General features: G+C 44.2%; 1 protein-coding gene and 1 long non-coding RNA gene across 5 annotated transcripts in view; one reads left to right on the forward strand and one right to left on the reverse strand.

The window, feature by feature from the left end:
• VCL (vinculin) overlaps positions 1–14,332 on the reverse strand; it is an 89,770-nt gene that overhangs the window by 50,690 nt on the left and 24,748 nt on the right. For all 4 annotated transcript variants that reach the window (XM_081006497.1, XM_081006498.1, XM_081006499.1 and 1 more), the window contains exons 2-4: positions 10,309–10,379; positions 4,803–4,953; positions 2,621–2,729 (exon numbers count right to left, since the gene is read on the reverse strand). In XM_081006497.1, the coding sequence (XP_080862623.1) occupies positions 2,621–2,729; positions 4,803–4,953; positions 10,309–10,379 (331 nt within the window). The remainder of the gene's footprint in view (positions 1–2,620; positions 2,730–4,802; positions 4,954–10,308; positions 10,380–14,332) is intronic.
• LOC308477722 overlaps positions 1–14,332 on the forward strand; it is a 137,531-nt gene that overhangs the window by 31,119 nt on the left and 92,080 nt on the right. The window lies entirely within an intron of this gene.

A 14,332-nucleotide genomic window follows, 5' to 3' on the forward strand; every position in this document is an offset into this window, starting at 1 on the left:
TCTATTTTAAAAAAAAATGTTTCCTTTCACTTTCATGCCATCTTGTTTCTGTGAAATAGAAATGCAGGTCAGCATATCCAACGTTAATGATGCGTTTCATTAGGAAGGGAATAACAAAACAAAACAAAAAAAAAGATGAACAGTTATCTGATGCAACTGGGCAGCCTATGGGATTGCAAGAGGAGAGGCAGATATTGGAACAGCATCACATAATTTGGGCAAGTTTGGAGTAGAGTTGGAAGCCAGAATGTATTTGTCCCACAAACTCTTCAGGCCACGATACGTTCAGAAAGTGAGAAGAGAGTGTAAAGAAAGCAAGGCCTGCCAGCAAAAGGCAGACAGAACTCCCAGAATAGAAGACACATCGACTAGAGTAAGTGTTATCTAAACAGAGGCCTCCACCAGGATAAAATATATATTCCAAGTCTTGAATTTATCCAGCGCCTTGGCTAGGCAGGCCTTCAGCGAAAGAACTCCCTACAAAGTCCCAGAAAATTAGAAAGTCAGGCCATAAAAAAGGGTGGAAACCTCATTGCCCTCCAAGTTGAGAGCAAAGCACTCACTTAAAGCAACTTTTGACAGCCTGATGTATTAAATATCTGAAACAGCTGCTGTGGGCAATGCTTTACATTGTCTCTGGCTGCAAGCAACACGGTCTCACCCCATTTTTGTCCTTCATCTGCTCTTAAAAATTCAGTGTTTCTGCGTACCTCTCTTGAACACAGAGACATGCTTGCTTCTTTCCCTACCACCCTTTTAATCGATATTGGAGAATCCCTTGATTTTCCGCTCCATGTAGAGGCAAAGAGGTTCCAGCAGCTTCGAGCTGGCTGGGGAATGCCTGCCTCCTCGTCCTGCTTCTGAATTCCTTTCTGACTCCCTTTCTGGCTCAGGAACAGTTCATTCCTCTTGGCCATTCCTCATTGTCAAAGTGGATGTGACAGAGGCATTTGTGTATTTGCCTGCCTGCCCCATTCATATTTAAGGGGGGAGTGGGAGAGGTCTAGAGGGGCTAAGTTTAACATCAGTAGGGGCATGCCAGAATAAAAGAGCTCCTGAACTGAGTCGGGCTGGAAGGAAAAGTACCTGAAGCAATGGGACCCAGGGAGATAGGGCAGGGAAGGATCCAACTCTTCTCTTTTAAGTTAAGGATTTTGTGATCCCATCCCATCCCCCGCTCTCCGCTGCCAATTTATATGCGGACAATGCAGGCTCATGAATTAAAAACAGGGCTATCACTGTCATAACCCACAAATAGTGACTGTTTGCTGGCTTTGGCAGACTGGTTAGAGGGAAAAAAGAGGGTTAAGTGCCTCTCTATGCTGCTACCACTTCAGGGTCAATGGTTCACAAAGTATGAAGGGGATGGCACAAATCGCAAAGGTTTTGTTCATATAGCACCTCCAGGGAGGTAACACTTCTCACACTTCAAGAAAACACATAGGTGAAATATTACAATCAACATTAGAAACTCAGGTATATAAGCTAGGAGCCAAATGGCTCCTTAAACAAGGGCTACTATGCTCTTTTAAAATGTGGGGTTTTGGGGGGGGGTTATTGTTTTAGTGACACGGGTGGCACTGTGGGTTAAACCACAGAGCCTAGGACTTGCCGATCAGAAGGTCGCGGTTCGAATCCCTGCAACGGGGTGAGCTCCCGTTGCTCGGTCCCTGCTCCTGCCAACCTAGCAGTTCGAAAGCACGCCAGTGCAAGTAGATAAATAGGTACCACTCCGGCGGGAAGGTAAACGGCATTTCCCTGCGCTGCTCTGGTTCGCCAGAAGCGGCTTAGTCATGCTGGCCACATGACCCGGAAGCTGTATGCCGGCTCCCTCGGCCAATAAAGTGAGATGAGCACCGCAACCCTAGAGTCGGTCACGACTGGACCTAATGGTCAGTGTTCCCTTTACCTTTTACTATTGTTGTTTTTATTTTGATTATAGATTTTGCGATTTTATATTTTGATTTTATTCTGTAAACCGCAGATGATGATGATGGTGATGATGATAGCGGTTGCCAAAACGGAATTGGTCAAAAGCCGTATTTTTCAATACGGCTTTTTGGTTCCTGAAATTCATTCTGATTGTGTAGATAACATTTTAACTGACAGAATTCCACAGGATGTGGTATTAGTATGTTAAAACATGTCAAGATCCAAGGATCTGCAGGCATGCACCTCCTGATAGTGGAGACATCAGGCACCATCCTGGCGATGGGGAACCTTCATTTGGTCGCAAGTGGCCGGTAGTCAGGTGCAAAATGTGCCTGGAGAATTTCCAACGCTGATTATAAACACATGGACCCCACAGAGACTCTAAAGTTTGCAATGCCCCATTTCAAGCCAATGAGTTCTAGATCTATTTACTCTCACAAGCGAGGTTTCTTCCTTTGCAGTGGCCTTGCACCCAGTACTGGGCACGGATTGGCAGGGACAAGGCTTCAGGTAGAGCCTTTTGGTTTGAAGCTAGAACCTTTGGCATGCAAGACATGAGCTTGGCAACTAAGCAATGGTGCCTCCCATAGCTCAGGAGAGAGAGAGAAAGAAAAATCTCCACATTATTAAAGGTGCCTGGTAAAAACATTGCTAGAATGCACTAAGAGGAATACTGGGAATGTCTAACCTGGCCCTAGGTTCTTTGTGTAGGTGACCAAGTCCTCCATAGTTTCCACCACCTCTGCCACTGTTAGGTATTCCAGAATTCCTTTGCAGACACGAATGATTTTACGGACCTTAAATAATAATAAAAAAGGTAATCATTAGTGTTTTTTCCTTTTATCACAATGGGCCAACATGGCTTCAAGTTAAAGGCACTGTTTCTGATCAAAAGCAGAGCATGCACAACATCAGTGGCAATACGGAGAGACACGCCACGGCGTGGTGGAAGCGATTTGAACAAACATCTGGTGCTTTCCAGCATATAGTGGTAACTTGGTTCTCGAACTTAATCCGTTCCGGGAGTCGCTTCGACTCCCAGAACCATTCAAAAACCAAGGCACAGCTTCTGATTGGCTGCAGGAGCTTCCTGCACTCAATCGGAAGCTGCATCAGATGTTCGGCTTCCGAAAAACATTGGCAAACCAGAACACTTACTTCTTGGTGTGCGGTGTTCGGAAGCCTAAATGTATGATTACCAAGGCATTCAAGAACCAACGTACCACTGTATTTGTTTTCAGGGCAACAAACGTGTGTTGTTCCGCATACTTTGCAACAGGTCTGTTTTCCCTCACAATAAAACACCACGTTTAGTTGCTCTGGGATGAATGTCTGGTAGGTGCAATGCTCTACCCATTACCCATCAATAGAAAAAGCTGCCTGCAGAGTTGCACACGACTGCCTCTGAGAATGCTTTCCCCCCATCATGTTCTTTCAAGTACAGTGCCTCTCTGGATATGCAACCTTCAGGTTACGTTCTGCACGCCGTGCGCATGCACAGAAGCGCTCTATCGCGCGGTGCAGAAGCACTCTATCACACCGCACGCGTGCGCAGAAGCAGCGCCTCTGGTTACGGATTTTTTCGTATCCAGAGGGTCCACTGTAATGTTCTCTGTGCGGCAATGAATGCAAAATCCCTTGAAATAAAATGTATGCCTTCTATATTTAGATGCTATATCAGCACTGTTGAATGTGTGAAATTAAGCGCAGCACGGGAGAGAATGTTCCATTTTAAAGCTTTAGCCAAAAGTTGCATTATATTACCGTTTCTTTAATATTTCCAGCGTGACAATGCAAGTTTGAGAACACGCTATCAAAATCACAAAGATGGGGAAAGAGCGAGCACTTTCCAGAAATCAGCTTCCCTGAAGGCAAATTAACTACTCCATAATTTCAAGAGCTATTATCTCCAATGGTATCAATAAGAAATGGGAGAGTAATTGCTAATAAATCAGGTGCCAAGGATATTCATAGCATGGCTGATAAGCTTCGCTTTAATGCACCTCTCCTATGCCCCCACAGTACTAACTAAAAAGCACTGAAAAAATACACAGTCATTGTGTCTGCTAAGGAACATCTTGCATTTATTCTCAATGCCAGAGCCGCATGCTGTAATGTTAATTCAAAACATGCGGAAATAAACTTCATAAAGAGTACTGGTGAGAAAAATCTTACTTTAAAAAACACGTACAGTCGTACCTTGGAAGTTGAACGGAATCTGTTCCGGAAATCCGTTTGACTTCCAAAACATTCGGAAACCAAAGTGCGGCTTCTGATTGGCTGCAGGAAGCTCCTGCAGCCAATCAGAAGCCATGGAAGCCTTGTCGGACGTTTGGCTTCCAAGAGTAGTTCGCAAACCGGAACAGTCACTTCTGGGTTTCCGGAGTTCGGGAGCCAAAACATTCAAAAACTAAGTTGTTCGAAAACCAAGGTACAACTGTAATACCATCGTGACAAGTTAATGCATTTCTGACTTTTGAATGCTGTGGTTGGGGGCTTTATAAACCGTGTTTTATGAAGCCAGGAGTGCGCTTCACACTTCTCCTCTCCCTTTTCCTTTGTCTCTTGTGACATGCAGATTTTAGCCAGAGTCACTCTACCTTACTTTCCTGACTTGTTAACAACATTATGCCAGAGCCACAGTTTAGACATAACAGGGAACTCTAGCTTAATACAAGCCAGCTTCTGTGCACAGAAGCCAGGAATTTTGCACATGGTGTGCAACTCAGTGAGGGCAAGGGAAAGCCCTCCCCAGCCCCGATACTCAGCCCTGGTTTTATGAATCGTGCTTTTATAAACCACTAATGCAGAAAATGATATTCAGGCAAGCGCTCTAAATTTGCAGTCAGGTACTGCATTAGAAAGCTCACCTCAGCCTCATCGAATGTCAGAAGCAAGTCCGATGTCCCAGAAAGGATGCCTCTTGATCCGTCAATGAGGTAATCACGAGCAGGTACTGAGTAAGGGTCCGTTTGGAGCATCTGCGCGGCCTGTACAAGTTTTGTGCAAGCATTTTCCACCCTAGGAGAAACCATTGTGAGAGAGAAATTAATGTCAGTCCCTCTACCTGTAGGGGACAGACGGGAGCCAACTCTGGAGCAGTATGACTACAGACCAGTGCTTCCCAAACTCTCCAGCTGATTTTTTGGACTACAACTCCCATCATCCCTAACTAGCAAGACCAGTGGTCAGGGATGATGGGAATTGTAGTCCAAAAACAGCTGCAGACCCAAGTTGGGGAAACACTGTAATAGACCATCTTCCTTCGGATTGTACACAGATTATTTAACATATCCTCTTTACTCCTACAAGGGACACGGGTGGCGCTATGGGTTAAACTTGCCAATCAGAAGGTCAGCGGTTCGAATCCCCATGACGGGGTGAGCTTCCGTTGCTCGGTCCCAGCTCCTGCCAACCTAGCAGTTCGAAAGCACGTCAAAGTGCAAGTAGATAAATAGGTACCACTCTGGCGGGAAGGTAAACGGCGTTTCCATGCGCTGCTCTGATTTGCCAGAAGCGGCTTAGTCATGCTGGCCACATGACCCGGAAGCTGTGCACCGGCTCCCTCGGCCAGTAAAGCGAGATGAGCACCGCAACCCTAGAGTCATCCGCGACTGGACCTAACGGTCAGGGGTCCCTTTACCTTCACTCCTACTCCTATGCCAGGGTGCGTTTTCTAGTTAAAATGTAAAACACAGAAACAGAAGATTGGTCCATCTACCTCTTAGTACCCTTAGCCCTGGGCTGGAGGCACTTCTCCACGCTTTTGGACATGAGTGATTCCCAGCTGCTGGGAATAAGTCTGAGACCTTCTGGAGGCAAAGCATGCATTCTGCCCCTGAGCCATGGTCCTTCCTCTTGCATAAAGCTGGTTTCCTTTGAAGCATGCATGTTGAAAAGGCCAGTGTTTGGGGAAAACTACACATTACATGCCAACATGCATTTAAAAACTATTAACCGATGGTTTAAAAGCTTCTTGCTGGAGGCAGAGGTATAGGACCCAGCTTTGTCACCAAGAACCTGACACCACCTTTGCAGGTGGAACTATGCAGCCATAGGGCACATTGAATTTTTCAACTTTCATATTCCAAAAAGGAGGGGTACGAAAATGTTGTAACATGACTTGGGGTTTCAAAAGATATTTCAGTTAAATTAATATAATTTAGTTTTGCTTGGTGAGTAAACTGTGTGTGAAACTGCATCAAAATCATTAAAAATGATTGCCTAATACCTACAGTTATGTTATATTATTATTATTATTATTATTAAGCATCGCAACATTAAAATTATTTGGTTTTCCGAAAGCAAATTATGTGCTTCTTCAGCAAACGCAGACTTACCAAGCTAAATGCTGCCTAATCTCAAAAACAGCAGATTTGAATTCCTCACACTCAGAAGCCTATTTTTGAGAACCCTCACTGAAGAAATTTGCAAAATTAAGTTTCACTCCCTAAAACGGCATGCCTTAATGGGAGCTCGCCCCACCTCTTCTTTCAAAGATTGGCAGAAGGGGCAGGTCACTTGTTGGGACATCTCCATAGCTTCCATTTGTCAATTAACCTCTTGCCTTCCTCATGTACCTTAGAATCTACCTCCTCGTCCCCCCAACTATCATCCCAAGGACCATCTTGCCCTGAGGGGACGGGAGAAGAAGGAAGCTTGAGGAACTGTCACCAGCCTGCTATCACTCAGTTCTGTTCTGATTGGAATACAAAAATCTGTGCATGACTCATACAGGTTTGGCATTCAGAGGTTGTTGGGTTGTTGTTTTTAAATTATGCTTTAACCAGGGAAAATGACTCCTGCTAGTCTAGACCATTTGACTATCAGCTAGGGCAGGATGACATTATTTGCTGGCTTGAAATATCGTTAAAACAAGCCATTACCTTATAGGAAGAATTCTAAGCCCAAAATTATTAAAATGCCATTTGTGAAATGGTTACTTTCCTTTTATTCACAGTGAGTTTTCTAAAGCGTCAAGTCTGAAATCAGACAATATGCTCTCGCAATGTACACAATAATTAATTTCCTGGAGCACTAATCTGAGCACTTTTGGTAGCTCAGGGACTCGGAGCTGCAACGTAATTCTCACCTACAGTAATTTTTTGATCAGCATAATGCAAGAAAATGCTGGAGCAATGACCAACTTGTTGATAAAATCTGCGGATTTTGTCGAGTTCAATACACAAAATGATGAGTTGCACTGACAGCAAGCTACTGGACGTGCGATCTAAGCTGTAACACAGATGAGAGAGTAACATCCTATTTACAAGCCAAATTTAGCAAAAGATTAAATATAATTCACTTGGCTGGTTTTAGATAGCAGCCAAGTATCTTGTAAATGCCACTAGAGCCGTGTGTGCTAAAACATCTACGTCCTTTCCAGATAAAAACACAGCACTATTTATTTTTTTAAGGTAGAACTTCAGTGTCTTAAAAATAAAATACTATTATTTCTGCAGGAGTTAACGTATGTATCATTCTCTTGCCTATTTTGCACCATTTCCTGCAAGTTCTCCTATTTGTGCCTGTACAGGTCCTGACTTTGGTTAACAACTTCTTATTCTTATGGCTAATCTGATTTTACAACTGGCATCAAGGTTTGACTGCATATAAGCCGTAGTTATTAATCTTGAGGTGCTAAGAGCGCTTGGTACTGTTGCAATGAAGGCAAACAATTCCCACGGAGATGGTAGAGCCATTTTGGAGCTATATATTACAGATAGTTCACATCGCTGAACCCCTTCCCCATATGCAATTAACCCCTTCCACATAGAAAATGGTGTTACAAGAAGGGTTCAGACTAGTCTTCTCCCTAACAAACAAGCTTGCTCGGTCAATTTTTTTTCCATGGAGGAACATTCATTAAGGCAAGCCCTCACCTGCAGTCTTCAGTCTTACAGCCCCAAAATATATTTATTACCTCAGTGTAAATATAGCCAGCAACACTGGGAACGCAACATAGGTTCGGATCCAACACAACGGGCCAGGTGGTGGTGGGGGGGGACTTTGAACAGCTGACTCCCATGTTATAACACAGGGGTCCCTAATGTGGTACCCTAAGCCTAAAAGCAGGCAGGCCATTTCCCCAATTTAAAACTACCTCCCTTCCCCCCCCCCCCAACCACCAAAACAACTGCTATTAGATGGGGGAAGAGACAGGGAGGGAGAGAAGGATGCAATGTGGGTCCCTATTTCCCTTCACAGCTGCTTTGAAAGGTGGTTTAAATCAAATAAAGACTGTAGGGGGAGGGATAAGGGTTAACCACCCCAGAACAACAGTCAAGCGAAAAGAGACCTGATCATGGATCGCCCGCGTCACAGCTTTTTGTGTCCACCAGTTCCAAAAGTTGTGTCCAATGGCATTTTCAAACCCTAGGCCCTATCTCTGCTGTCCGTTTAAAGCAGTATCATGTCATTTCCAACAGTGATGGCTTCCCCCAAAGCTAAGGTTACCAGACGTCCCCGTTTCCCGGGGACAGTCCCCGGATTTACAAATCAGTCCCCATACAAAATCCATTGAAGTTGAAAAGTGTCCCCGGATTCATTGGAAAAAAATCTGGTAACCTTACCCAAAGCATCCTGGTAACTGCAGCTTGTTAAGGAGAACCCTGTTCATCTCACTTAATTGCAGTAATACCAGAGCCTCCATGTGTCCCTATTTTCAGATCAACAAAAGCCATCCCGGTTTCTGATTTGATCCCAGAATGTCCCGTTTTTCCTTTGTTGTTGTTGTTTAGTCATTTAGTCATGTCCGTCTCTTCGTGACCCCATGGACCAGAGCACGCCAGGCACTCCTGTCTTCCACTGCCTCCCGCAGTTTGGTCAGACTCATGTTTGTAGCTTCAAGAACACTGTCCAACCATCTCGTCCTCTGCCGTCCCCTTCTCCTTGTGCCCTCCATCTTTCCCAACATCAGGGTCTTTTCCAGGGAGTCTTCTCTTCTCATGAGGTGGCCAAAGTATTGGAGCCTCAGCTTCAGGATCTGTCCTTCCAGTGAGCACTCAGGGCTGATTTCCTTAAGAATGGATAGGTTTGATCTTCTTGCAGTCCATGGGACTCTCAAGAGTCTCCTCCAGCACCATAATTCAAAAGCATCAATTCTTGGGCGATCAGCCTTCTTTATGGTCCAGCTCTCACTTCCATACATCACTACTGGGAAAACCATTAGGCTATCCCTATTTTCATTGGAGAAATGTTGGATGGTAGGGAGTTATGTGACCCCCTAAGCCAAGGAGATAAGTAACTATACAACCTTTAGAAGACATCTGGGATTTTTTTTTAGTGTTTAATTGTGTTTTCTATATATGTTGGAAGCTGCCCAGAGCGGCTGAGGCAACTCAGGCAGAAAAGTGGTATATAAATAATAAAATTATCATTGTTATTGTTATGAAATAGGACGTCCTTATTTTCATGGGAGAAATGTTGACAGGTGTGTAATGCAGCATATTATACTCTCTCATTCACACTATGAAATCCCAAGACATAATTAGATCTTCCTATGCTAGAGAGAAAAAGTTGGATGTAATCATAGTGCAGTATATCTGATATTTAAAGCAGGCAGAGAAGCTACTAAGCAAATATTCAGAATAATCAACAATGCAAATAGATCTTCATACAATTTTCCATTTAGCTTTTTCACTGCCCCAGATTTCCCACCTCCTGGCAAAGGCATTCATGCGCTTGAGGCAACATCTTTCTGCCCCACATCATGGGATGCTCTCACCCCCAACAATTTAGCAAAACCTTCATCTGTCTTAACTAATAAAGAACACACACTATTCAGAAGCTGGCCAGAAACAGCCTTTTTCAATAAGGAATTTATATTTGACATTGTCAAGGAAATTGGCTTAATGATAACGAAAGTGATTATTACGTCTTCAAAACCTCCAAGAAGAAAATCATTATATCTTTTGCGCCGATGCATGAAGTTAATTACGAGCACCAGTCAATTAGCTTTCAGGTATCAAACAAAATCTGAGCCAGACCAAGGGCACACACAGAGAAAAGCAAACACGCTACCCCTTGAGACTGTCATCCAAACTAAAAGGGACTTTTATCTTAGGGAGAAAAATATTATTTGTGCGGCTAGTTGTTGGAGAACTCTGTACTGAAGAAGCGGGATATTGGAACAGCTAAGACCACATTACAAAGTCCAGTCCAAATTAACCCAAATCTCTGATGAATAACAAGTCTAATCTTGCTCCTGATGTATTAGTTTGCTATGTGCAGGGATTTTTGCTTGCTTGCTTGTTTACTGAGAAGCATTCAGTCAAGGGAGGTCTCATTTGCACTCCAAAATAGTACGGCACTGATACAAGGTTACCGAAGCTTTTCTAAAACCACTATCAAGACTTGCAATGTTTATTTTCTTACTTAATGAATGCAGGAGGCATGTCTCTCTTCAAAATCTGGTCTTCAGTTGTCTGTACGGTTTCTTTTCCAACCTGCAGCAGAAGCAAAAAAAAAGTTGTTTTTTAAAATCACCCACTTCAGAATTGCAATGTAAATTTCTTAATAAAGTCAAAATATGAACAGCTTTTCCTGTTCCCATGGTTTACTACTTACCCGGCACTCGGGAGCAGTGCTAGAAACTCAGATATACAGTGCTACCTCAGGTTACATACGCTTCAGGTTGCAGACTCCACTAACCCAGAAATAGTACCTCGGGTTAAGAACTTTGCTTCAGGATAAGAACAGAAATCGTGCTCTGGCGGCGTGGTGGCAGCAGGAGGCCCCGTTAGCTAAAGTGGTGCTTCAGGTTAAGAACAGTTTCAGGTTAAGAACGGACCTCCGGAACGAATTAAGTACTTAACCTGAGGTACCACTGTATAAACTAGGTGCCAAATGGCTCCTTAAAGAAATGTTACAGTCACCAAAATGGAATGTCGAGTTGCCATTTAGACAGCTCTAAAGTCTTACAGTGGTACCTCAGTTTAATTCGTTCCGGAGGTCCGTTCTCAACCCGAAACCATTCTTAACCTGAGGCGCGCTTTCGCCAATGGGGCCTCCTGCTGCTGCCGGTGCACGATTTCCGTTCTCATCCTGGGGCAAAGTTCTCAACCCAAGGTACTACTTCCGGGTTTGCAGAGTTTGTAACCCGAAGTGTTTGTAACCCGAGGTACCACTGTATTTTTCAAGTGATGGACTGACTGTGATTGATTCTCATTTAAAGATCTGGCTAGTTCAGAGGACCACCTTGAGCTGGGTTAAGAGCTCTGAGAACTTCAAGAAGAAAAGTCACTTGATCCAGTGACAGTCCACATATATACTGGCCTGTTCCAGTCTCTTTTTCTTAATGGTGACACGGACCATTCATAAGGTAAGAATATTCTTCACAACCATGAGCAGGGCAGAGGGGTGCAGAGAAGGCAAGCTGCAACAATTAACTATAATGTTGTTCACTGTTCCTGCTCAGGCTGCCCAGAAAAAGCATTTTAGTTCCTGAAATTCATACCGATTATGCAGGTAAAATATAACAGATAGAATTCTACAGAATGTGGCATTAGGGTGCGAAAACAGTCACAACCCAATGATTCCCAGGCATGCACCTCCAGATGGTGATGTCACCTAGCATCCAGGCATTTTCACTTGGTTGCAAGTAGCCGGTAGCCAGGTGCAAAAAGCTCCTGGCGCCTGGCTAATTTCGAACACTCCTCTGAAGAGGAGAAGGCTATCCAAGGCATTGGAATGAAGCAGACTAAAGTGACAGCACACTAGCACGGTCACAAATCTGAAGGGTTCCCATCTAACATGGTCACATTACAAGAATGGAATGAAGCATATTCGCTGCTCAACCAATTCCTCCCTAGTGCATGCTTGTGGGCTTGGGCAGAGAGATGCTGCAGCAGAGGGGTTCTGGAACAGGAAGCCCATGGGTAAAATCTGAACCCAGAGCTCACTGGATGGCTTTGGGCAGGCCATTCTCAGCCTCAACCCCACATCTACAATATAAATATTACGACTGGCCTGCCTTAACATGCTTGCTGTAAGGCTCGTCACAGGGGAATGTAAGTGAAATGATTTGGGCACTTGGAAGCGCTGTATTTCAACATGCAACCCTGAAAAGCGTTAAAACGCCACTGAATTGCTCTTTGTGATACTAAATCACTTAAAAGGTCTGCGTACAAAATAAATGCACCAATGGCAAGCACACTCCGTTCCCTAGCAAAAGACTTGAGACCCTTCTTGACTGGTTCACTAACAAACAAACTCCACAAGATGAAATTATCAGCTTTGTTTAAATATTGTTGTGGAAAACTGGGCTGTACACCTTCTGGATTTTTATGCTGGGAACAAGCTCTTAAATATTTACTGCACCAACATTATATCACAAAATAAATAATAATAATAATTCATGAGAGAATATGTTATGTAAGTACGAAACAGAAGCTGCCTCCTAGACTGATGCCTGGGGGTAGGGATAATTGGAAAAATCTGGAGACAAGCTTGTCACTGTAGTGTACCTTGTAGATTTCTGACATTTCAATCGCTCACTTACTCGATGGATTTCCCCATTTCAATCTGCTTCAGAAGGAATTGTGCAAGCCATTTGCTAGCTACTAGTTGTCCAATCAAGCAAAATCCACCATTGCCGTGTCTCAGATTCCTTCCTTCATTTAATACATTTAATACATTTAATACGTGAATGTGCCTTATAGAACTGGATGGTATCTGGTTTTCAACATCACAATACGTCACCAGCTAAACATCACAATATACTGATATATCACGACGTCTGAAATAAGGATGGAGGCACTGGCTGGTTTCACATTTTTTTCTGCATTGTGTGTGTGCGCGCGCGCATGCGATGCAAGAATCACACCATGATTCATGATATATTGCCAGGTCAAAAATTATGAAACAGACATCACAATATGGACTTTGAACTGCTTTCGGAACTTATATCGATGTATCACCCAGCCCTAGTGCCTTACTGCACACAGTGCCAAGGAGAAACCGTGCACTCCCTGGCCCAATGACCACAACAAATACAAAGAAGCCAATACTTGGTATCTTGCATCATAACTGGTGACTCAAAAGTCATCCCTGAAGCTCCCAATGATATGAAACTCAAGGGTTTCTTCAGCCACTAGGCGGGAGAGTCAGGGGGCAAGGAGTTCTTTTTCCTCCTTCATGTTCCTCATAAAAACCCACTTCCTGTTATTTACACAGAGCTATGGGGACGCAGGTGGCGCTGTGGTCTAAACCACAGAGCCGGGCTTGCTGATCAGAAGATCGGCGGTTAAAATCCCTGCAACAGGGTGAGCTCCAGTTGCTCAGTCCCTGCTCCTGCCCACCTAGCAGTGCAAAAGCACGTCAAAGTGCAAGTAGATAAATAGGTACCATTCCGGCAGGAAGGTAAACAGTGTTTCCGTGCGCTGCTCTGGTTCGCCAGAAGCGGCTTAGTCATGCTGGCCACATGACCCGGAAGCTGTACGCTGGCTCCCTTGGCATATAGAGCGAGATGAGCCCGCAACCCCAGAGTCGTCCGCAACTAGACCTAATGGTCAGGGGTACCTTTACCTTTTTTGTGAGCAAAGGGAGGAATTCAACATTGCACCCTCTGATTGTTTTGCCAGAGCAAGCAAATCCCATTGCGCCTGCCCCCTGCACTGCTCTGGGGGGTTCTCCTGACCCTTGAGAGCAGATTTGGGGAACAGAGGGGAGAAAACACCACTGCACTAGTGGGAGCCCTTGCACTAACTTCTGCTAGCACACCAGCTTACATGAACCCAAGCCACTGCAACATAAACAAGAATTCAGGTTCCTGGTGGTCAAAGCAGCTTACAGTCGAAATTTCAATATGGGAGCACACAACCAAGGAAAGGGAAGAAGCAGTGAATATGAGCAAATGCAACAGTTTCATACTTAGGTTCATTTTTGGCTGGGGATAAGGACTAGGCAACTAAGTCACAGGCTAGTTTTAAAAGGGACTTGAGGAAGTTGGCATTCCTCATTCAAATGCAACAGTTTCATACTTAGGTTCATTTTTGGCTGGGGATAAGGACTAGGCAACTAAGTCACAGGCTAGTTTTAAAAGGGACTTGAGGAAGTTGGCATTCCTCATTCAGAGAAGCAAGTACTTCGTTAGTGCCGCAAGCTACAAGGAAACAGTACTATGAAATCTCTGCAAGCCAAGCAAAATACTTCCAGCCCACAAAAGGAAGAGAGGTGTATTTTAGGAGCGCTGATGCACTGAAATTACTATTTACAGCTCTACCAACACAACACCTCCCCACCCCCATTTTCTGCAGGTTATTATATAAATACATCTGGACATTCTCTTCTTGCACAGTATGGATCCCAGAACGTGTTGAAACAAAAGGTAAGAATACAGAAGGACACACGGGCTAACATGAACATTTCTCTCTCTCTCTCTCTCTCTCTCTCTCTCTCT

The sequence above is a fragment of the Podarcis pityusensis genome (assembly GCF_964106645.2).
Source record: "Podarcis pityusensis genome assembly, chromosome: 5".
Classification (NCBI taxonomy): Eukaryota; Metazoa; Chordata; class Lepidosauria; order Squamata; family Lacertidae; genus Podarcis; species Podarcis pityusensis.